General features: G+C 34.2%; 2 protein-coding genes and 1 pseudogene across 2 annotated transcripts; all 3 read right to left on the minus strand.

Moving 5' to 3' along the window:
* Positions 1-133: 133 nt before the first annotated feature.
* Positions 134-2567, minus strand: LOC110731678 (subtilisin-like protease SBT5.6). Its single transcript, XM_021911555.1, has 3 exons — positions 2220-2567; positions 1540-1637; positions 134-533 (listed from the first exon to the last, which is right to left on the minus strand). The coding sequence occupies exons 1-3, from the start codon at positions 2429-2431 to the stop codon at positions 442-444; spliced, it is 402 nt and encodes a 133-aa protein (XP_021767247.1). The 5' UTR covers positions 2432-2567; the 3' UTR covers positions 134-441.
* On the minus strand, positions 2460-10757 carry LOC110731677 (annotated as a pseudogene).
* A 1035-nt stretch (positions 10758-11792) lies between these two features.
* LOC110731679 (ABC transporter G family member 25-like) lies at positions 11793-22202 on the minus strand. Its single transcript, XM_021911557.1, has 3 exons — positions 21655-22202; positions 20298-21159; positions 11793-13274 (listed from the first exon to the last, which is right to left on the minus strand). Exons 1-3 carry the CDS (start codon positions 21775-21777, stop codon positions 12247-12249), a joined length of 2013 nt encoding a protein of 670 aa, XP_021767249.1. The 5' UTR covers positions 21778-22202; the 3' UTR covers positions 11793-12246.
* Positions 22203-22399: the final 197 nt, after the last annotated feature.

Below are 22399 nucleotides of genomic sequence, written 5' to 3' on the forward strand. Positions count from 1 at the left end.
TCGGGAAACATTTAACAAAACTGAATGTGAAGGGTGTGTCCCTAGGGTCTAAACTTAAAAGTTGGTTTAGAACCACAAAATGCTTACCAATAGGTCTCTAAACTCTCAAGAATGAATTTGGATCAATATCATTGATAACTCTAAAATAAGTAATATTACTATATTAGTATTATTGGAGTTGGGGATTAGGGTGGCCGGATTGGTCACTCAACACAACCAACATCATATTTATAACATCCATTGTGCTGAATTATAATACAATGCTTGCAAGAGCTACATGCATTAAACATTACTTCCTTGCTATTACTATAACTTCTACATGTCTATCAGTAGAAAACTTTTATTTATGGGTAACAAGCACTGTACATTGGCGTTAATGAGTATACAAACACCAGTGCAGACTGTATTTAAGCCCATGTAGGTAACACAGAGGTGACAGCATCAAACCATCATATTATTTACCGCCCCACCACCACCGACCGGATGAAGTTGAACAGTTTTGCTGACCACAACCTGAAGTACTCCGGGTTGCTCTGTTAACAGAAAAATTAAAGTCAAAAAACTATTGACAAAAAGTTAATTTATCTCCGTTTGAAACTCAAAGTTACAGAAAAAGTTCACATTTCTTTTGCCAGGTCATAAAAGGTGACTGGTTCTAAGTAGATGCGCAAAATTACACCATTCCCATATATTTAAAGCAAAAGAAAACAGATCATTTTCAAGGCATTCAGCAAGGATATTACAAGAATGGCAAACTCTGAACACAAATCATGGTTGTGCAAATTTGCACTATAAAAACGAGGGGCAAGAACACAAAATAGATTTTAGGAGCACAACAACACATGGATGCTTTACTGAAGTCTGAAGCTCTCAACCATAATATGCTAACTCGAAACGGATCAGCAGTAGCAGTGAAAACAAAACAGACCTAAATATGGAATTATTTAGCTTGTCAGGATTGTTATCATAAAGGCAGCCTTGTAGTGGCACAAAATTTTATGAACTATAGCACACTCTTCCTCACTACCCCAAATAGATACTTAGGTTGTGTTTGGTATAAATGGAGGAAATGGAATGGGAATGGAATGAGAGAAGCAAAGGGTAATGGCATGATAACCATTACTTTTATGGATAGTTTGGTATTAGAAAGGAATAAATTCAAATCAAAGAGGGAGGAGCTTAACATGATGTGATACCACTAAGTTGGGGAAGGTAATAGATGGGTGAAATCAATTTCCAAAAAGGGATATTTTTGCCATAACTTTCAAACTAAACAACCTATAACAGGAATACTATTCATTCCAGCACTATAAATCTTCATACCAAACATGCTCTACACTTTATCAAATATAACAAGTCAAAACCATCAACAAAAGCACAAGTAGTATGTCTGTAATCATCCTAATTCTCAAGTACAAATCATACCAAATCTATACTACTGAAAAAAAAATATGTAAGATAAAAGGCACAAATAATATCTTCGTAACTCTATCATCACTAATCACACTATTGATTAAGAAACAAAGCAAAAAACAATACTTTCGAGCTGCGAAACTTGCTCAGGAGTCAGCTTGGCCGAGAATCCAGTAGCTGCGCTCTTGTAAACATAAATCAAGGATTCCTTGGCTGCTTCTTCACTGCAGAAATAAGGGATATGCATTTAAGCTTAAGAAACTCAAAAAGTTCAACATCAACGGCAAGTAAGAATACATTTGCAGCTGAAAACATCTTGAAAACAAATTTGCTGCATCAAATGAAAAGATTACATTTTTCTAGGAAGCTTAACTGTGGACAGATCAATCGATCATCAAACAGACAACATCCATAAAAATTGCTCAAAAAACCAACTTTTCCCCAATTAACTGTCTCAAAAACATTCACCAACAAACTTCAATTCTTAAGAAATAATCCAGCAGATACAACCTAATAAATTCTCAAAAAATTCTGCCATTGTACAATTTCCATCATTAGTAAGCACAAAACTCATCATTTACAAATCAATTTCATTTCGCAATTGCCACACAATAACATAAAAAAGAAACCAAATACCCAAGAATCATCAAATCCATTCTACTTCAATTCAAAGAATCAAACCCTAAAAATATGGTATTGCAATCATAACAAGCAAATCCCGATTACAAATAAACCAAAAGAACCCTAGAAAAAGAGCGAATCACAAAAATCAATGATGATTTGAAATAATAAAGAAGAAGTAAAACCTGCCAACAACAGAAGAAAGGGTGCGAAGATGGGAGGATTCATGATCAGCGCCATCAGAAGGCTGTTCTGTGTAAACGATGTAAACATCGGCAGGAGCAGATGATGAAGGTGGAACAGTTTCAGCCATTGATGATTTTTTTTGGAGATTTGAATTTGTGATTGTAATTACAAAAAGCAGAATTATGGTGCAAAGATTAATGTGCATTTTCATCTTCTATTTATATAGGAAGGACTTCTTGTGTGTGCGCTTTTCCTATGGTTTCGTGTCAGCACACATTTTTCAGAGAACCGAATTTCTATTTTGATGGAATTATTTGTGTTTTTGGATAAACTTGATAAACTGGTAACTTAATTAGAAAGTTAATTATCTTTCCTCATAAAATGTGCTCACCACCGCTCTAGAAGACCTTGGACATTTGTTTCAACTGATTGAGTCGAAAAAGATTATATCATGGCTTAAAAACAACACGCTTAGTTTAGATATAACGTGGTTAGTTTAGATTATACAAGTATTTGTTTTTATTGAAAAACAAGTGTATGTAAGGGTTAGGCTTGATTTCTTTGAACCAATTGAGACCAAAGAATTTAAAATGAAGAGAATAAATTTGAATTGTATTAGAAATATTCAGGCATGTGATGCTATAATAGGGTATTATTTGTAACCATGAGATGCTATAAAAATGAAAGGATCATTAAGTTTATGCAACATTCCAAAAAAAAAAAAAAAAAGGTGGAAAACTCAATGCCAAATCATTTGCAGCACTAGCTAACAAAGTTCCTTAAACGTATCAATTCATTTACACAAAGTAACTAGTTGAAGTTGAACGTATCAATTCATTTACACAAAGTAACTAGTTGAAGCCATATCTCCGATGCTCAAACCATATAACCATCTAGCACAAGAAAACTAGAGTGTGACCATTTCCTTACCAACATAGGTTACTACACTATTTCCGACTTACTGGGGGAGCTGTTATACATACAGTATAGGATTCACTAACACTGTTGTTACATCGTGATATTTTGAAACCTTTGCACAAATATATACACAGGTGCAAGCCTTCCAGTGCACCAGAGTAATATATTTATATAAATACAAATAGCTGAACCAAAGGTGGTGCAATGGTAATTATGTCTGCATATATATAAGCTGCGCGTATTGGACGCTGTTTTTAGGACACAAGAGCAGCCACAACCACTAGTTACCAGATAGTATTATGGAGCACTGCACAAAAATAAGATGCCAAAATCATGCCGTACTTTCAGTCTGGGATGTTAGTCACTGCCAGTTGAGTTAGTTTGATCATCCTGTACAGTGATACCAGCCCATAAATTGTTCATAGATTGCAATTGGTGGAAATCTTGGGATTTCAGGGACATCTTATAAAGCTCTTTCAATTTCTCAGCATCTCCAAACCTCTTTGATGATGGAGTTGGTGCCTGTGAAGCAAAAGCCGTTTTGTTCGGACCTGCTGATAGAGAAGAGGCCAACATCTTCTTCAATAGCATCTGCAATTGCCTCCAGAATTTAGCAAAGACATCTGACTTGTCACTAGAGGAGGAATCTGAATGCACTTGCTCTGAGACGTAATGTCCTTCAAGCAGGCAAGTCAAAGCAGTTTCTAGCATCTGCACAATTAACAGATAGTTAGCAATGTCAAACTTCACAGTAGAATATAGCTAAGTCAACAAGCATTCAGTAACAACAGCCTTGTATGACGTGTCTAGTAACTACTTGTTATATAAGATATATACCCTGGATCCGCAACTTTCTAGAAAACTTAATACAATACCCATAGGCCATTCTTAACCATCATCATGTGTATCACTCAATGGAATAGCAAAAAAAAAGAACACCTTACCACAGAACTCAGAAAAGGCCCATCCAATCCTCTTTCCCTTGTGGTTTACATTTCTCTAGTGAACTTTAATATTCTCACTTCTCTAAATCCATCTCAATAGCCAAAATAAATCCACCCAGATTTCTCCTACAGGCATACACCTTATATGAGGTGTTGGGTAGGGATAAGATCATAATACTATTACATGACCATACCACCAAACAGATACTAATACAATTCTATAATTCCAGCTTTTTCATAGTTTGTGGGTGAGAATAACAATAACTGGTGAGATTGGAACTTCTGCCTAAACATGTGAAGAAAAAGATTTGAACATCTTAGCAAGGAAACGTACCACATATGACTTATAAACACTATGGAGATTTGATAATAGAGCTGCTCTCTCAATTAATATGGTTAGATACATGGTAGGATGTCTCTTTGCACTGTAGTATTCAACAGCCTTCTGCCAGTTCCTCTCAGCTAAGGAAAGATACTGCTTTACCCTTTGGAGAATGCCACTTTCATTTTTTGATTGATTGCTGCTTCTGTGGCTTAGATTTGAAAACTTCAAGCAACTATCCCTCTGATAACAAGCTAGCTGGAAATAAGCATATGCAGCTTCCTGTTTTCGTACATCACCCAAAGACTCATAAATGGACAACGCTTCCTTAATGGCATCATTGGCTGAAATCTGACTCTTCTTATGTCCTTTCTTTGTCCTTTTGTCACTAAGACCTTGAGACCCCATTGGTTTGTCTTCCAGAGCCCCATATATATGAACATTGGCTACTGTATCTTCTCTAGCCAATAACATGCCAAGCCTTAAATAAGTATGAGCAAACTGAGTATATACTTCAGTTCTCAGGTTATTTAACAAATCATCTGCCTCGACATTGTTGATGCTTAGTTCAGACTTCGCAGCTCCATAAAACCTAAGTGATTTCCCATATTCCACTTTAGCAGCTTCCAAGGCTTGCATGTATGCATCACGGAGAATTGATTTTGATTTAAAATACTCCATCTTTGATACCATTTCCTCAGCCAATGCTCGTTTACCATGACCCAAATTACAGTTAATTAATATAATATTGGTATAATCAGAAACTTCTCTAAATGCATCTATCGCCTTAGCAAAAGCAACTTCAGCTTCGGCCAGATTCTTTCTTTCAAGCCTGAGTCTTCCAAGTTCATTGCACACCCATCCTATCTTCTTAAGCAAAGACTGCAACACATGCGAAACATTAGAAAGCTCAACCAAAGACTTACTAGCTGACTCATAACATATTAATGCCGATGAAAGAATGCTATCCGTATCAGTACTTCCAGGAGCTTGCAGGTACTTAAATATACCACCACTTCTGATTTTAGGCGATTCTTCAGATGATGTTTCAATTGAACTGTCAAAAGAAGAGCCAGCATCAGCATTATCTGATGCATCCCCAGTGCGTTCCATGGTAACAGAACCTATAGTTTCTTCCACATGGTCATCATCCCTGTTGACATTTGTAGTCATGTTATTCTCATCTAAAGTTGAATCACTATCCCTTTCGTCCACTGTCCCTACAGAATTTCTTCCCATATCTACTTTACAATGGGGACGGTGATTTTCTGGGTTAGCAGAGAGAGAGGTGCCTGTATTTCTCAAATGTGATCTCTTACTCTGTCTCTTGCTATGAACAAATGGGGCAGTGTCTCCATTGCTGCTACTGGCACTTATGCCACTGCTCGCCCTATCATTCTGACAGCTGCAGTTTACAAGGGAACATGTGCTGCAATTCTCTACATCCTGACCCAGCTTCTTTTTAAGCCTAATGAGTTCCTTTACAACTTCGGATGACATTTTTAATTCCTGGGAAGAATTTGTTTGAGCTGAAGGTGGAGAGGTCTCTTTGCCTTGTAAAGTGAGAAAATCAACATAAATATCCCCAACTAACATCCAAGCCTTGGCCCAAAAGAGGTAAGTTGAAGAGAAATCAGCAGGATTAATACTGTCATCACAAGAGCCCATGCATGGTCCCCTTTCATCTCTGATTATAGGTCTTTGCACCTCTCTATTGCTGGGTCTATTCGGCCAGGCTGGACCATTACCCATAGAGGAAATAAATTTCGCATCTTGAAGATATTGAGGCACTGACCCATAAACAGAACATGCAACTTCAACTACTTTTAATGTTTGCAGCAATTGTCCATTCTCCCGATAGGCTTGTCCCAAAGACAAATAAGATTCTCCAAGCAAAAGAATTAATTTCCACAGCTTGTGGTCCAGCTTTGATGTTGGGAGCCACTCCCGAATGTCACAAACTTCAATGCAGTCCGTGTCCCCACAAGCACAAACAGTAAAATTTTCAGATAGAGGTGGGGGCCGAGTAGTTTCATCGTTAACAACCTCTGATTCAGTGCCTTGCAGTTGCCGTGTCCATCTCAGTGACTTGATAGCTTGAGAAACATGATGTACAGCAGCAAGCTTTGAGGAAATTGGATCAGCAATAGTCCGAATCACATCTGCAGGAGTTGAGGTCACAGTGTGCAAGTTGTAGCCTTCACTAGCTCTACGATCCTGCAGAAACCCAGAGCTCTTGGCATCCACAAGATCAGATGCACTGAAGCCATTAGATTCCAAATTATTTATATCCAGAATATCACTTCCAGAAGCCTCAGAAACTGTATCCTGAGAGTTATTAAGCTCACTATTTGATGACTCCTGGGCACTAGATTCTGATATAATACTAACAATATCCAAGGACTCTTCTTCTTGATCAATGACAGTCACCTCCGCTGCAAGGGGGAAAACTTCGGCAGCTAAGTCGATCTCTTCATCATTATTCAAGATAAGCCTTGCAAATTGTTCATGTGCAAATGCACGGACAACCTATCAAGAACAAATCATAACTAGCTAAGGAAATATTATTTTGAATTAAGAACAATGAAAGGCAACAATCAACTTTTTTTTTCACAGAATAGCAGCAAAAGGATATGGATATTACCAGATGGTCAGGTTCATCCAACAGCTCCAAACATTTTCGGACAAACCGAGCACACCTGAACCTACTTTCGGGAGCCTAAAACGAGAAATCAACACAGAAACCCACCCAAAGTCATATGAGCAAAGGAAAGTGGAAGTATGAAATAGAAACAAGAAAAACAGAAGAGTGATGTAGTGTACTAGAGTTACCATGGAAAGCGAAAGCCTATGAGCGATACGGTAAAGGAGAGTTCCAAGCGACAATAAAGAGTCAGATCTTCCTCTCTGGATCAACGATGGCAGAGAGCTCGAGCAACCATCATCAGTATCAGGTGGATGATTTTGGGGAATGACAGAGAGATCCAAAAGTTGAATCACATCTTCTCCAGCATTTTTATATAGCTGAGAGAAAATAAGTTAGAAAGCAAGAATTAGATAGTGAAATACTATAATCAATAATCAATAAGTAATTTAGTGAAGCAAACCAAAGAGGGAGTGAAGCCAGTCAAAAGAAAGGTGACATGGTACCCAGTAAGCACCAGGATCTTGCTTGCAATTCGCTTGGAGAAACCTCAAAACTGAGAGTCCATTTTGCTGAACAACATATGGATGAAATGCTGGTGTGCCATCTTCAGACATGCCCTTCAGAAGAAATATGTCATCCGTTTTCAAAAGCTCATAACCTTTAACTACACCATTTCTATGATAGCAGATGGCTAACTCTGGAACACTTGCCATGACATTATCCAACCAAGCTTCAAGCCATGTTAATGGCGTGACCTGACAGTTGAGTGAAAACACAGAGATAGTAAGAAGTATGACATGAGCATAATGCGGAAGAGAGAGAACAAACAGTATGATACACACCTGTCTAGAAACATCCCATAGATGCAAGCTCACAGATACATACTTATCATTACTAAATAGGAGCAAATCACTGCCGAGCAGAACACGGAAGTTGTGAAACTGCCAAAACAGGACTCTCAAAAACTCATCATTACTACATCTATACTTCTCGGATTCCTGCACTGGGCCTCTGGGTTTCTCACCAATACGAGAAGCCTTTTTTAAAGGATCACGCGCCTTGTTTCTGTTCTTCTTACTCTCCCAATACAATCCATCTTGTTTGGCTTTAGAATAATCAGAATGTCCATCAGTGCTGTCATTATCAGAAATGTTAGGAGTCAGAAATTCAGAAGATTTGAAGGAGGTACTCGTAGGGTCAAATGGCTCTGGAAGAACAGAAGATTTAGATTGTCCTTCTGCAGTGGTGGAATGAGTGGGTGGGCAATCACAAGCTTCCATTCGAACTGAATGCTTTGCGAAATTGAGAAAGAGTGATTCATCTGAGCATTTTGGCTGATTTCTCCTAACGAATCTTTCTCCCTCTTCCACATCAGGCCTGATAAAGATAAAACTATTGAAATCACCGAAACATACAACCAAAAAACCACCAAGAGTACACAAAGCAGAGAAATACAAACTGACCCTGCATTCAGGATAAGAGTTTGCCCAACACGGTGAACTGCGATTGATAGCCGAGCCTTAGTGTATGGAATCTTAAAAATCTGCTTCAGGATGTCTGCAGGAGCAATGACATCTCATCACCATACTCCACCAAACCAGATACAGCAAGGGCCTCACCCTTCCTAGCTAAGTTAGATGTAACAGCTCCATCATCCCACGATACACCTGCTAAAGTATTAATCATAACTAATTAATCATTAGCATGAAAACTCTATCCATGACGAAAACATTTTCCTAAGAAGCATCATATTAACTTAGAACAGCAATAAATATTGACATATGACCACCAGAATCACACTATTATATACTACCTTTGTTCCTTAATGTTCTTCACACTTCGATTTTTAACACAATTCACAAATTACACTTTGACCATTGTTTGTAATTTATATGTATGGAAAATCATATTCATGTGGAGTCTTCGTAGAGTCATCTCAATGTGTACATTCGACATATCAACTTATTATAATTTTCACAAATACATAATTAGAAAAATTAATGGTAAAAAAGTTGCATTGGAAAGCGTGAAAATTATTAAATACTAAGCACATTAAGGAATGAAGGTAGTAGCGTATTTTTAAGGTTTGCATCTACAGCATGATAGAAACATGCAGCAAGGCTGCGGAAAAATGCTCAATGTGAGGTATAGAACATCAGGACAGGACACAAAGTTCACTTAGAAACGAATCATCAGCATTCGGCATCTAAAACGATGCAATAAAAATCTTCTATCCAGTATGAGTTTGAGGAAGCATGGCTGTTCTCCGTAACATTGATACAGCATATCCCACCATCTTATGCACTAGTATATCTCATCTACAACCTCAAACAATGGAGATCTTTATTCCACTTTATATCACCAAACCACACTCCAAATTTAGCAACATGGTTTATCAGAACGTGAGACAGCTCACTTAGCAAGCAGCTTCTTAGTTTTTTCAGCAATTTCTCTCAATTTCATATGTGATGGACATGATGGAGGTAAAACAAATGTTGCAGTGAGTACCTAATATATGAACCAACTGTCACCCGCCAACTCACCCAAACCCAACCTGATTTAAAAATATTAACCAGTGATCAACAAGGCTCATATATTACACACTCTATTTACCATGTACTTACTCGCCTATTAAAATCCTAGAATGCCCTAGATATATTTTCATCTAACCCAATGGTAATCTTCTCCCATATCAAACCGACATTAATACTTTGGAATCTAACTCTCCAATAAATACTTCACAGGAGTATATTTCATATAAAATGAAGATCACCTAGGAAAAACAGGTGATATTTGATCTCGACCAATTAACGAAACATAATTTCTTCTCCCATACATTCTTAATAGCACTCTTATTTGTTTTTTTGGACTTATAATATTTGTTTCATATTCACAATCAGGAAATATCATCACCTAATCATCTACTCTGTGGGTAACCTACCCAAATGGAATCGACATAAATACTTAACGGAATTCTATTCATCTATATATAGTTCATTTCGTATATGCAAGAATACTTTATCAGTACGATTTTACAGAACATTATATCATTTCCCGAACACTCCAAAATAGTATTCAGTATAACAATTACCTCCAAACAACAATAGAAATGAGAATTATGAGAAATCTACAGCTTAAATTACTAATAACATCCATTAACTTTACAAACATAAAAATCATAACAATCAATACTACGCAGTATGATATATAAAGTATACTGAAAAGAGAAGTAATAATAACCTAACCTTCAGTAGGAGGAGAAGTTCGCGTATTAGGAGCACTGGTAGTCGTCAATGGCGGATTATTAAGATCAGTTTCCGTCGGAAGCATTCGATACCTCGGTGCACTCACCCTAAATTCAATTACAACAACAAAAATCAACAAAACAATTCAAGAAAATAATCAAAACCCAAAAAAATTAATTGAAGGAAGAGAGAGAAAATGGTTACGTTGAAGAAGAAGGAACAAGGTCAGAGCTGAAAGAGTGGAAGGAATTATCAGTAGGAACAGGAATTGAACCACAAAGAAATCCAACTGGTTTTTTAGGGCTCGCAATTTCCAATTTTCCGACGCATTGCATCTCTCTTGAGCTTGAATTGCTTAATTTCTCCATTGCTTTCAGCTTCAAATGATTATGATTGCTTCATCCAACATTTAAAATTGGTGTTTCTGGGTTTTCTGGAATTTTCTGAGTTGAATTTCAGAAATTGCCAATTTTGGGTTTTATTAGGACTTTAGGTGTTGAAGAAACTTGAAAAGAGTAGATATTTGGGCTTTGATGATGTGGACTGAATTAGGATTATATAATTAATTTATTATTTAGCCCAATTTATGCTTCGGAAGTAAGCCCAATACTGACACATTTCAACCTGGTATAAGAGTACAACACTATATATGAGCAATTGAGCACGGCCTTCGTTCCTATTTTTTTAGGAAACTGCCTTTGTTCCTTAAAGATAACTTCGTTGTAATTTATAAGGTTGTCAATAAACATGTTTTCTAAGACATAAATTATTGTATATGTGCTTAAAATTATCTAAAGTTACTTATGAGTTATGATAGATATTTCAAAAATAGCAAGATGGTTAAAGAACAAAGTAGGTTTCTTATATTTTTAAGATCAACTATGAACTTGGGTGCTAATAAGCGGAAACTTAAGTGTCATTTAGCCGCAGGCCGTCTTTAGGAGCATCAAGCAATCAAGGATTACATTTGAGGTCAATTAGATTATTAGATGGCTTATGAGATTAGAAATTTAGAATGGTGTGTAGGTTATATGGTCTTAAATGCCTTAGTGTGATGGGAAACACAAAGCCAATGATATCTAATTATCTATCTATCTATTTCATCTTTTAAAATCGTCTCATAATAGAAAGGTCAAATATAAAGGTTATCGATTCTAAAACTTATATTTGACTAATTGTTTAGATATTTCATAGTGCAACATACTTCAATTCGTACTTTATATATATGTACGTCCAAGCAATTTTGAGAGCACATACTGCACATTTGTTTGTATAAATCAATCTATAACTGTGTTTTTTCCAAGTCAAATTTCAATAACCAAAATAGTTTATTACATTAACTAATTGATGTGTTTCAAAGTTTATTTCACCTTCAATTATAAACGAGTGATCATCTTAATTTCTCAATTGGTGTGGATAATTTCACTTTAATGATGTGAAACTTGAAAAATTATGCTAAAAAAAAGTAGAAAAAAGAGTCAAGCAAATGCCCACTAGCAAAGTGAAATTTAATCCTCTTTATTACCATTAATAAATACTTGTATAAATACCGTATATATACATTTAATAAACTTGGGGAAAAAAAATACAACTCCAATTATGATAATGGAGGGTTCATTCAGTTATGCCTCTTTTGCTAAAAATCTTTACAAACTGCATTTCAAAATAAAGGGGGAAAACTGGAATTTGTTAGCTTCCTAGTACACCATGCAGCTTCCCACAAGGCTAGATGTCCACAACTTGATCAGACAATCATCGTGAAGACGAAAGCTCGAACCATAATCTTCTCGGGATTGAAAGATGATTATGGATCTATCGGATCATATATATGTACTCCCGCTGTAAGGATTTAGTTGTCACAATACGTACCCATGCATGTCAACGTGATAATTAATTCCGGACAGAGGGAGTAATAGTAAATTACTAATAACGTGGCTATGTAAAAAACGTTCAAACCTTCATACGTCTTAATGCAATGTAAGCCAATAACCTGAACCCAACAAACATGATCAACATCACTCCTACACTTGCTAGGGGACTGATCTGCCCTACAATGTCTTCGTCGATGAACTTACAATTAGCCACATTAATCGAATGATGGCTCGAGCAACCAAAGAACGACGAAATTCTTTCTCCCCCATCATATTGCACATCGATCAGTAGACGATAGCAATAAAATGTAAGTGATGCATACTTAATCCAACCCAAACACCTAGGCAATTTATGCACATAGAATCCTCCAGTCAAAACACAAGCCAGCATAATGATTGTAACAATCGTAGAAGCTCGTTTGGCATCCATTATAATCGCGCCTAGAGCAAGCCCAAGGCCTTGTGCAACGAGCACATACCCTATAATAACACCCAAGGACTGTAGAAAGGTCCAAAGTTCAGGCCTTAAGCCAGTCATCCAATACACCAATGTAAGAAAAATTGACGGTAGAATAAGCTCCAAGGGTAGATCACCTATGATTCGAGCCATGAAGTACGAAGACAACGAGTACATTCCAGAGGCACGCTCCTTAGCAAAGATAGACCGGTCTTGAGGGAACGCGAAGACAGCATTAAAAGAAGGAAACACCCCCCAAAAAATCGAGATGAAGTAGAGCAACCCTAACCTATCTTGTACATCTCGATAGTCTGATTTCCACCACATAATCCCTGCTAGAAGTGCAGCCGCGATTACCTGAGAGACTCTAAGGGAGTTAAAAGACTCGTGCCTTCGCTCTTTTAGGCTCCTTTGGAGAAGGATGCTAAACTGGCTGAACCATGAGAAAATGCCGTTTTTTATGTATTGCCTTGCGCTTCTTCTACTACCAACAACTGTGTTTTTTGGCAAAGTGTTCTTGTTATTGCTTGTATTGTCTAAGCAGGCTGTTTTTACTCTAGGAGCTAATACCGTGTTGTATGCTGTAACAAGTGCTTGCTTTGTATTTGGCTTATTACTCTCGTTTACTCCATCCGGTTGATGAGAAATACCTGCATATACATCGATTTCATGAACGTCATTACATGATCCAAGTGCTTAATAATCATGTAGGAATAAGTGAATACATAACATGTTCATTTTCTAGCATGGTGTATACGTACGACGAACAATAAGCACGTATACAACTCGTAACACTAGCTAGCTACTCACCGGACAATTATGTTCATGACCAAACATACATAACTCGTAACTCTAACAATTAGTAGGTCCAACATACGTTACTTAATATACTATGATCAAATTACAATCATATTAAAGTATAGTGGTAACAGAATAGTGCAAGTATTAAAAGAGTATAATTAAGATTAGTGATGAGATAGTGTCACTACCTAAAGAGGAAGCAATAAGAAAGGTAAGAATAAAAGAAGGCCAATGTTGGTGGAGTATGGTGGGACTCCATTTAAGCTTTAGGTGCTCGCTCATCAATTTAACCAAAAACCTCTTTTGTTAACGTTATTGAATGCGTAAGCACCCTCAAAGTAGCCTCACACGTGTTCATACTTTCTAATAAATATTCCATACTTTTATTGATAACATTAAATCAACCTAAAAAAAGGGTAGGAAAAAGGAAAGGAAAGTAACATGGTAAGTTTGATAAAAATAAAGTTTGATAAGATGTTTATCCGGATATAATCTGGTTATGTATAAACATACTTTCTCCGTTCTATTAATATTGTAATAATAGACTTTTTGCACTATTTATCACTTTTGTTTGACCATATAATATTATTTATACGTTAAGCAAAATATAATCATGTGGGATCTTATTGGATTCGTCTCATAAAATACTTTCATAATATCAACTTTTTATAATTTTTACTCTTACACAATTATAGATATTTAGCATATAAAATGTGGTTTGGAATGCGTAATTTCATCCTTGTTGCAATATTAATAGAACGGAGGAAGTATATTATTGGAGAACAACTATCAAAATTAACATGTTTATTATATATGATAGCTTATCTATTAACGCATTATTGTTATATACACAATTGACTAGTATGAGAAAATGATTCTAAAATGTCTAAGCACACACTCAAACAAAGGCTAATATATATTCGATTTTTATTTTTATTTTTATTAGTATTTTTGAAAAATATTTTAGAAATTTAATTTAAACTCACTATTGAAAATTTGAAATGTTGAATAGTTGAAAACAAAATAAGAGAAGAACAAAAACTACAGTCTTAAGAAAACGATTGATAAGTTAGTACATTGAACTAACTATATATTCGAGAAATGATTTAATTGAGAAAAATTCGAACCAATAGTACGAACAAAATCTAGCATGATTTTGAAAATACAATTCAATATTCAAAATACCTATTAAAAAAACAAGAATATTGGAGGCCTATTGCACTAGCTAGATTCGCACCTCTAACATTGAAGAACTAGTGGTAAATTCCTATTTTTAACAAAATTATTTTTCACACATTTAGTTTATCCAATAGAAAAAAGGGGTCAAAAATCATTTGGTACTTTCCATTAATATTATGGATATGCTAATATGCTATCATACGCAGTTGATGTCGTCACATATCATCAAATACTCCAACTTGTAGCTTGTGTTCATAATGGTGTCTATGAACGTAACAGTGTGCCAAAAGACTATGTATTGTAGTGAATCATTGGAAATATTAGCCATGACCTCAACCATCCATTAAACTAGACTATGAATGGTATTATGCCTAGTCAAAAGTGCATTAATATTAAAGCATTGTTTGTTTTATATGTCGCTTAGACTTTGTTTATAGGATTTGAATCGTACATATTAGTGATACTACTACTACTTACGTAGAAGATTTTCTATGTAGCAGCTATACCATGTTAGTTGTACAACTAGCTAATCTGAACTTATTTAAACTAGACTTTTTAATTGTCTTATACTTGTTTTTTTAACGCAACTTTCTTTTAGGTGAAAAGATGAGAACAATGATATTCTCCTAATACGCATTCACAACTTCATTTTCAGTTTTTCACCCCTTCTTATAGAGTTTTAGAATTTCACTATGTAATGTTTAGTCTGTTAATGAGTAGTTATCAACAAATCTATGATATCTAATATATATGTGTATATCACAGCATACTTACTTTCAAATATGCAATTAATATACGGAACTTTATATTTATGGAAAAGGATTTATCAATTTTTTTGCTTTTCTAGGCGGGCTAAGGGTAGGAAGACACCATCAAAGGTGAACAATATCTTTAAAAAAAGATAATGGGATATCGAAATGTAAAGAAGCTTAAAAGACACAAAAGTTATGAAAATATAATTTTATGAAATATAATTCAATTTACTATGGTGGTGTCCTTTGTTTCAAAACAATATGAGACATGTCTCCCACAACAAAAGAAAAGTAACAAAGATAAATAGGACATACTATATAGGAATATAATCCACATACATAGTACTAACCAATTTTTTAAAAAAAAATCATAAAAACTATTGCAATCCAGCTATAATATGTTAACAAGAAATAGACATTTTTGTTTTATTATGAGTTAAAAGAGGGTGCACTAGGCATAGATTCGTACGTGACACATAAACACGAGCATTTTTCTAGAATAGGTATTTACTTGACTAAATATGGGATATGTTAATTAGTGGGATAAAAAGATGTATATTCAAACTCTTAACAGTTTATACACTGTGTTGGACAAAATCTTTATTAGGTCGAAATCACAATTATCATGATAAATACGATTAATATGAGATCATTATTTATATATCCTTTTTAAAATTAAAAGGAGATAATAGCTTAGAGAGTAAATTAAAGATAATAAAGCAATGATCAAAGTTTACTAATAGTATGGGAAACTATAATATGTCACTATCAGTATGGAGATTAATTTGCATGGCCTATGATATGATACAATATGATCTTTTTATCTACTTTGGACCATTTGATTGAAGAAATTAATTGTAAGTCTATTATTCACACAGGAAAAATGTTCTCCATCGTGATATAACATAACTAATTCGGTATGGGGTCACATTTTCAATAAATTAAATAAAATATTTTTTGAAAATTCTCAAAATTACTTTAATATATACAAAATATTTCAATAATACACGTCTATTTTAAAGGTCAAATATATGATTTAAAATAGAAATTTAACCTATTATTTAGAGACAACTAGAATCCGTAGACGCAAATAAGAACGAAATAAATTTCATAAGGACTAAGGAGTGTCCCTTTTCTTTGAAAAGAATTTATAGAAAAGCATGAATTCTGAACCAGTAGAATGATTCTAAACACAGTAATCAGGCAATGGTGGCCCAAATGCTTGACAATTTAGACTAAGATAATCTTCATCTTTGCCCTACAAGGAGTTGTAGGACAGAGATTGTTTTTCTAATTAATTTCCAAATTTCAAGGATGTCTTAAGCATAATGCTTTTAAGCATTATTAATTCTGATATATCTGATATATATTTTTAAATTGAAATTAACTTTTTTTTTTCTATTTCCCTTTGTTAGTTGATACGTGTCATTAATTATTGGATACATAATATGCTACATTATATAGGGAGATTCCTTGCTTAATATACCTTATAATTGTGTTATAAAAAACATTTAAATGTTAAAAGTTTGATGTATAGTTTCTACAACTTAAAGATTCTTAGAAACGTACGAGTATAAGAAGCCTCGAATTTGGAATATTGGGCTTAAACAATTATGCTATCTTATCATACAAAAGCATGATATTGATACATTATTAATAATTTTAGCATCATTAAAAAACATGATTTAATGGGCTAATGAGTTGTTAAAACAAATTTGTTAAAGCACGGTGGAATCGGCATATGTTTGTGTCTGGATTTTATCACTTAATTATATACTTCTAATAAATTAATTATGCGGTGCATTGTATTTCAACTCTAATGATTATATTCGTTAATCACTAAGGTAATAAGATTTCGATTTCTAATAAAATGATTTTTTTCAATTTAAATTAGAAAGTTTCCTAGAATACAATAAAAACTTTTTTTCAATATAATTGTTAGCCAATCTATTATATACACAAGTGTGCTTTAAATTTCAATAATCATATACGATAGGTCATTTTACAAGATTATACATTAAATACGAATATTTTAAATATTTTAGGTGAGTAATAAACTGATATTTAAAAGTTATTTTTTTTTAATGCAAAACTGCTATTCAAGAGTTGACTTATTAATTAAAGTGTATAGTGATTCAATATTTAGCTCATTATATATAAGTAGAATTTTTGCTTTCAATTTCTTACCCTCCATATATCGATGATGGATAACTCTTACATTCATTTTCACCAATTTTTGTAATGATATTTTAGTTATTAATTTAAATATACTGAAAGCGATGATCAGTTTTTTGGGACATTTAAACATTAATATTTTGTATAACACACACAAAAAATATGAATAGGTAAATAGTAACTTTATCCTACATAATTCATTCTAAAGTAAAGTAAAATGTAAGCAAAAATGGTACTGACTTTTCCAAGGACTGAAAAAAAGAAAGTGGCTAGAATAATTCCCAAAATTATTGAGCTTACTCTTTTGCAAAAAATAAAAAAAGTTGTGGGTGGGTGGTTAAAGTTAAGGCAAATAATAAAAGAAAAGAAAAAAAAAAGTATGAAAAAAGGAAGAAAAAAAAGGAAAAGGAGTCAAAAATAAAGAAAAAATATAAGTGGACTGAAGACTGAAAAGGAGTGTGAAAGAGAAAGCTAAGATGAAGCAAAAGGCGACATCTGGCAAGAAGGTACGTAAAATTATTAAATTTCTACTTATTAGTAGTATTATCCAACACAAAAAGAAAAAGAAAAAGAAAAGATAAGAAAAGGCACCAACTTTTCCATGTTCTTAGAAATATTCAATGAAAAATAATTGCAATTGCAAAACAATCCTAATTTTATCAATTTAGGACAATTGCTATTTGCTCCCACCACCTCCAACACTACCACACTGTCTATGTCGTGCTTGTTGGCTAAATTTTGTTCACCTCCAATCTTTCTTTAATTAGGTACCATTTTGTGTGTGTACACTTTTATTTAAATAATTGGGGTAGAGAAAGCTATGAAAGAAATAAAGGTAAATTAAAGCTCGTTACTCATCACGTTGTACTAGCGTCGTGACATGTTCTACACTAGGTGAAACATATGGACATGTTACTTTTATTGAGTAATTTGTTTTTTCTGTACTGAGTTAAGTTGTTATATTTTTTTTTTTGAAAGGCACTGAGTTAAGTTGTTATATCGTATATTATTTATAGATTTTAGCTTAGGCGATTCCCCTACACGTATTTTAGCTAAGGTTGTCAACTTATATTAATGGTATATGCTCTTTACAATACTGCGTATTTAAAAAGTTGTTTTAAGGTTTTAACACATCAATTAGAAATTTTAATTAGTGGGGGAAGAAAGATAAAAAGATAATTTACCAACAATTCTGATCTTTTTGTTAGTGTTAGAAGATATATACAAACATTAAAAAAAAAAAATGTGTACGGGCCAATAAAATAAGATGGTTGGAGTAATTCAGGTATGCATAAGAAATAAAACAATTTTTTAAAAATAATTTTTGTGCCACAATTCATATTCCCAATACATAAATACAGTATATATGGTTATTTATAAACAATTATAAACGGTTATCTATCTATATTAGCCGCCTCAACAATTATACGAGTATTTTATTAAAGGAATCCTAAACTATTTGGCTGTATTGGCGTATTTGTGAAACAAACTTAGCCTGAAATATTAAAAGTTACGTGATTTTGTTACAAAATTTAAGATGTGATTTTGGCTTATATTATTCAAAAATAATTGATGGTACATTTCTAGTACTACGAATCGAGTACATGATTCTAAAAATGAGTATGTATACGCCAAGAGCAAGTCGGCATTATTATTATTGCCCCTCTCTTTTTCATGCCCAAGTATGAAAGTAAGTGACTCTTTAAACTTAACTTATTGCACTTCATAAATAATAAGCTACACCTATAAATGAACTTAAGTGTAATAAAAGAGAATATACAATAATAGTAGGCAGCTACGAAGTATAAGCTAGCTATATATAGTTTAAAACCGTAAGTGGGGTAGTATGTAGCTTCGCACGATCATGTTCTAAAGAGAGAGACGATAATTTTTAAAGGACGGAAGGAGTATACGAACATCTTATTTGATTTCAGTATTCTAGTGTGAGTTAATAGTGTCATATTGCAATATTTTATAAAATCACATTTTTACGAAAATTTTTATAGTGCAATACTTTTAATGCTATCGATTGTACGATGATCCGACATATAAAAAGACTAATCAATACGACATATTTCTTCTTCAATAAATTCCATCACTTTCAATCTTTAGCTAGTGCCAGAAATTTAACAACTTGCGGGGTTCCAATCAAAATCTCGTTTCTATTTGAACAAACAACAACTTGTTTTTGTTCTTGTTTCTAAAACATCATTTTTGACTTATCAAACTACTCGTATTCGAATCCAATCCAACAAATAAAATTAAAAAACAACTAGCAAATTTCGCTCACGACATTTTTCTCCTTTAATAATTTAATGTCAATAGAATTCTCTATTATATAAGTTAGTACTATTTATGGACAAATTTATTACCATTGTATCGAAGTGACTTTTATTCCCCTACTTTTATTTAGTTTAATTTTTTAATAGAAATTTAACTTACATTCACCATGCAATAAATTAAGTTGGATAGACCTCTTTAATTAAATGTATATACTCATATATCGAATATAATAGTACGAGTAATTTTTATCAATTTATCATTTTAGCTGGCTAACACTTACTAAATAAACGAGGAAAAACTTATAAGGACGTAAGTGGTCTAACTTAAACCGATGAACATTCATTTCAATAAAATATACTAGTGTAATTCTATAATTTCACGCACATACCACATACGTCATTATTTACGACGCAAAAACAAGATAAACTAATTTAATCACGTCAAAAATATCAAAGTGAGTGTAACAAGGAAGAAATGACGTACCATTAGCGAGATCAAGGAGAAAATCCGCGGGGTTCATAGGAAAAGACGGCTCGAACCCAACCGACTGAAAATACGACATCGAGTCATGACCCTTCCCGAAATAAATCGGTCTACCATCACACAACACAAGAACCGAGTCGAACATTTGGTAAACCCGGCTCGAAGGCTGGTGAACCGAAGTAATAATTGTTTTCCCACCTTTCCTAGCCAACCCTTGTAAGGTTAAGACCAACCGATGAGCCGCGGTTGAGTCTAAACCAGAAGTAGGCTCATCTAAAATTAATAAACTCGGGTTCACAAGCATCTCATGTGCGATGCACACGCGCTTTCTCTCGCCCCCCGAGACCCCACGTATGAATGTGTTCCCTATTATGGTGTCCCCGCACTTATGCAATCCTAGCTCTCCCATAACAGACTCAACGACGTTGATTTTGTCGTTTTTGGTGAGGGTGTTTGGTAAGCGAAGGAGTGCGCAGTAGAGGAGTGTTTCTCGGACTGTAAGGTGAGGGTAGAGCACGTCGTCTTGGGTTACAAATCCGGTTCGTTTTTGAATTTGTTTTGTGAGTTTTTTGTCATTCGCTAGGATTGATCCGGTGAGTGCGTGTCCACGGATTCTTCCTGCGAGTGCATTTAGGAGCGTTGATTTCCCGCTCCCTGATGGTCCTAGCACGGCTACGATCTCTCCTGGTGACGCTATTCCGGTTATTTCGTTCAAGATCGTTCTTTCTTGAATCGTTGTGGTTGTCATTGCTGTCTCGGATGATGATGATGTTGTTGAGCTACCCCGGCCACAAATCAATGATTTGATGTTACTTCCCCCTTCATTTGATTCAACCTTCACCTTGTAGCTTATGTCCATAAACTGTACATAAATAAATTTTAAATAAAGAGTTAGTTGTTACAAACTTAGCTTACAGTTTCGACTTAACTCGTGATCAGCTCTATCAATCATAAGAGTTAAACGTCGAATTCCTGATTAATTTGGATCTTATAAATCTCAACCTCATTATCAAAAAGTGTGTTATGTTAGGCTAGGTTATTCATTTCTACTTTTGGTCTGCTATCAAAGATATGCTATGTAATCAATATCAAATAATATATTAAAAAAAGATTTTCCATTATTGATTACATAGCATATCTCTAACATGATCTACCTTAGGTCGACCTCTAGAAGTACGTTTTTAAATCCATTTAAGTGTAAATCAGACAAAAAAACACATTATAAGTTATGGTGAAAGTAGACTTTGAAGTAATAACAACAACAAAGTCCAAGCAAGTCAACAAGAAATTGACAACGTATGAAGGAAGTAATTAAAAATAAAATAAAAAATATTGGTTGGTACATCAATTAACATACCTTGAGAGTGATAGGATAAGAAGAGCATAATAAAGATGGTGATTGACTTTGGAAATCATGACATTGTGTTTGCGTATTGCCATTGATTTGGTTTGGGGGTTTGTTTTCATAAAATACTGACATTTTTTTTTTCTTAGGGCTTGTTTGGTTTGGTTCAAATATTTTTCTAGAGAGAGAAAGTTTGTGTTAAGTTGTAGTATTTAGAGAGAGAGAGAGTTTATGAAGGGAAGATGTAGAGAAGTGAGGAAATGAAGAGGAGGGGTCTATTTATTAATTTAAATTTGGGTGGTGGGTCCAAGAGGGTTAATAATATTAGAGGAGATTTTATATTTTTGTATTTTTATTATTTTGGTAAAGTTGAAAAAAAAATATTTTTTTTAAAAAAAGAATAATCTATGGTATTTATGAAGTCATTAGAGAAAAAAAGTAATTAAATAAGAGATTAAGAGATGATGGTTGCCACGTCATTAGCGGGAAACCAAACTGTAGAGGAGTGCAACGTGGAGGATTCAAGTGCCATCTGGCTCTGTGTTAAAAGTGTTGGTGGGCCCCTTTTACTTTTCTTTGAGGCAACTGCCCAATTGAGCGCCGTTCATGGTAACTAAATATCTCTAGTGTAGAATCACTAACTTTTTATTTTGGTTCTTTAATTCTAATTGTAGAATTTTAGAATATAACTTGTTTTCCCTTTGCTTGCTTACTTACGAGTAAAGATGATAGTGGGTCGTATTGGCATAAAACTTGT

Source organism: Chenopodium quinoa, unplaced genomic scaffold (assembly GCF_001683475.1).
Source record: "Chenopodium quinoa cultivar QQ74 unplaced genomic scaffold, ASM168347v1, whole genome shotgun sequence".
Taxonomy (NCBI): Eukaryota; Viridiplantae; Streptophyta; class Magnoliopsida; order Caryophyllales; family Amaranthaceae; genus Chenopodium; species Chenopodium quinoa.

Excerpts from the sequence above, each read along its gene's own strand:
- LOC110731678 (XM_021911555.1), bottom strand. The coding sequence starts at position 2,431 with ATGAAAATGCACATTAATCTTTGCACCATAATTCTGCTTTTTGTAATT. Across the intron at positions 1,638-2,219 it reads CTTTCTTCTGTTGTTGGCAG|TGAAGAAGCAGCCAAGGAAT; the intron begins GTTTTACTTCTT and ends TTATTTCTGCAG. Across the intron at positions 534-1,539 it reads GCAAGTTTCGCAGCTCGAAA|AGCAACCCGGAGTACTTCAG; the intron begins GTATTGTTTTTT and ends TTCTGTTAACAG.
- LOC110731679 (XM_021911557.1), bottom strand. The coding sequence starts at position 21,777 with ATGTCAGTATTTTATGAAAACAAACCCCCAAACCAAATCAATGGCAAT. Across the intron at positions 21,160-21,654 it reads CTTATCCTATCACTCTCAAG|TTTATGGACATAAGCTACAA; the intron begins GTATGTTAATTG and ends ATTTATGTACAG. Across the intron at positions 13,275-20,297 it reads TCTCCTTGATCTCGCTAATG|GTATTTCTCATCAACCGGAT; the intron begins GTACGTCATTTC and ends ATGTATATGCAG.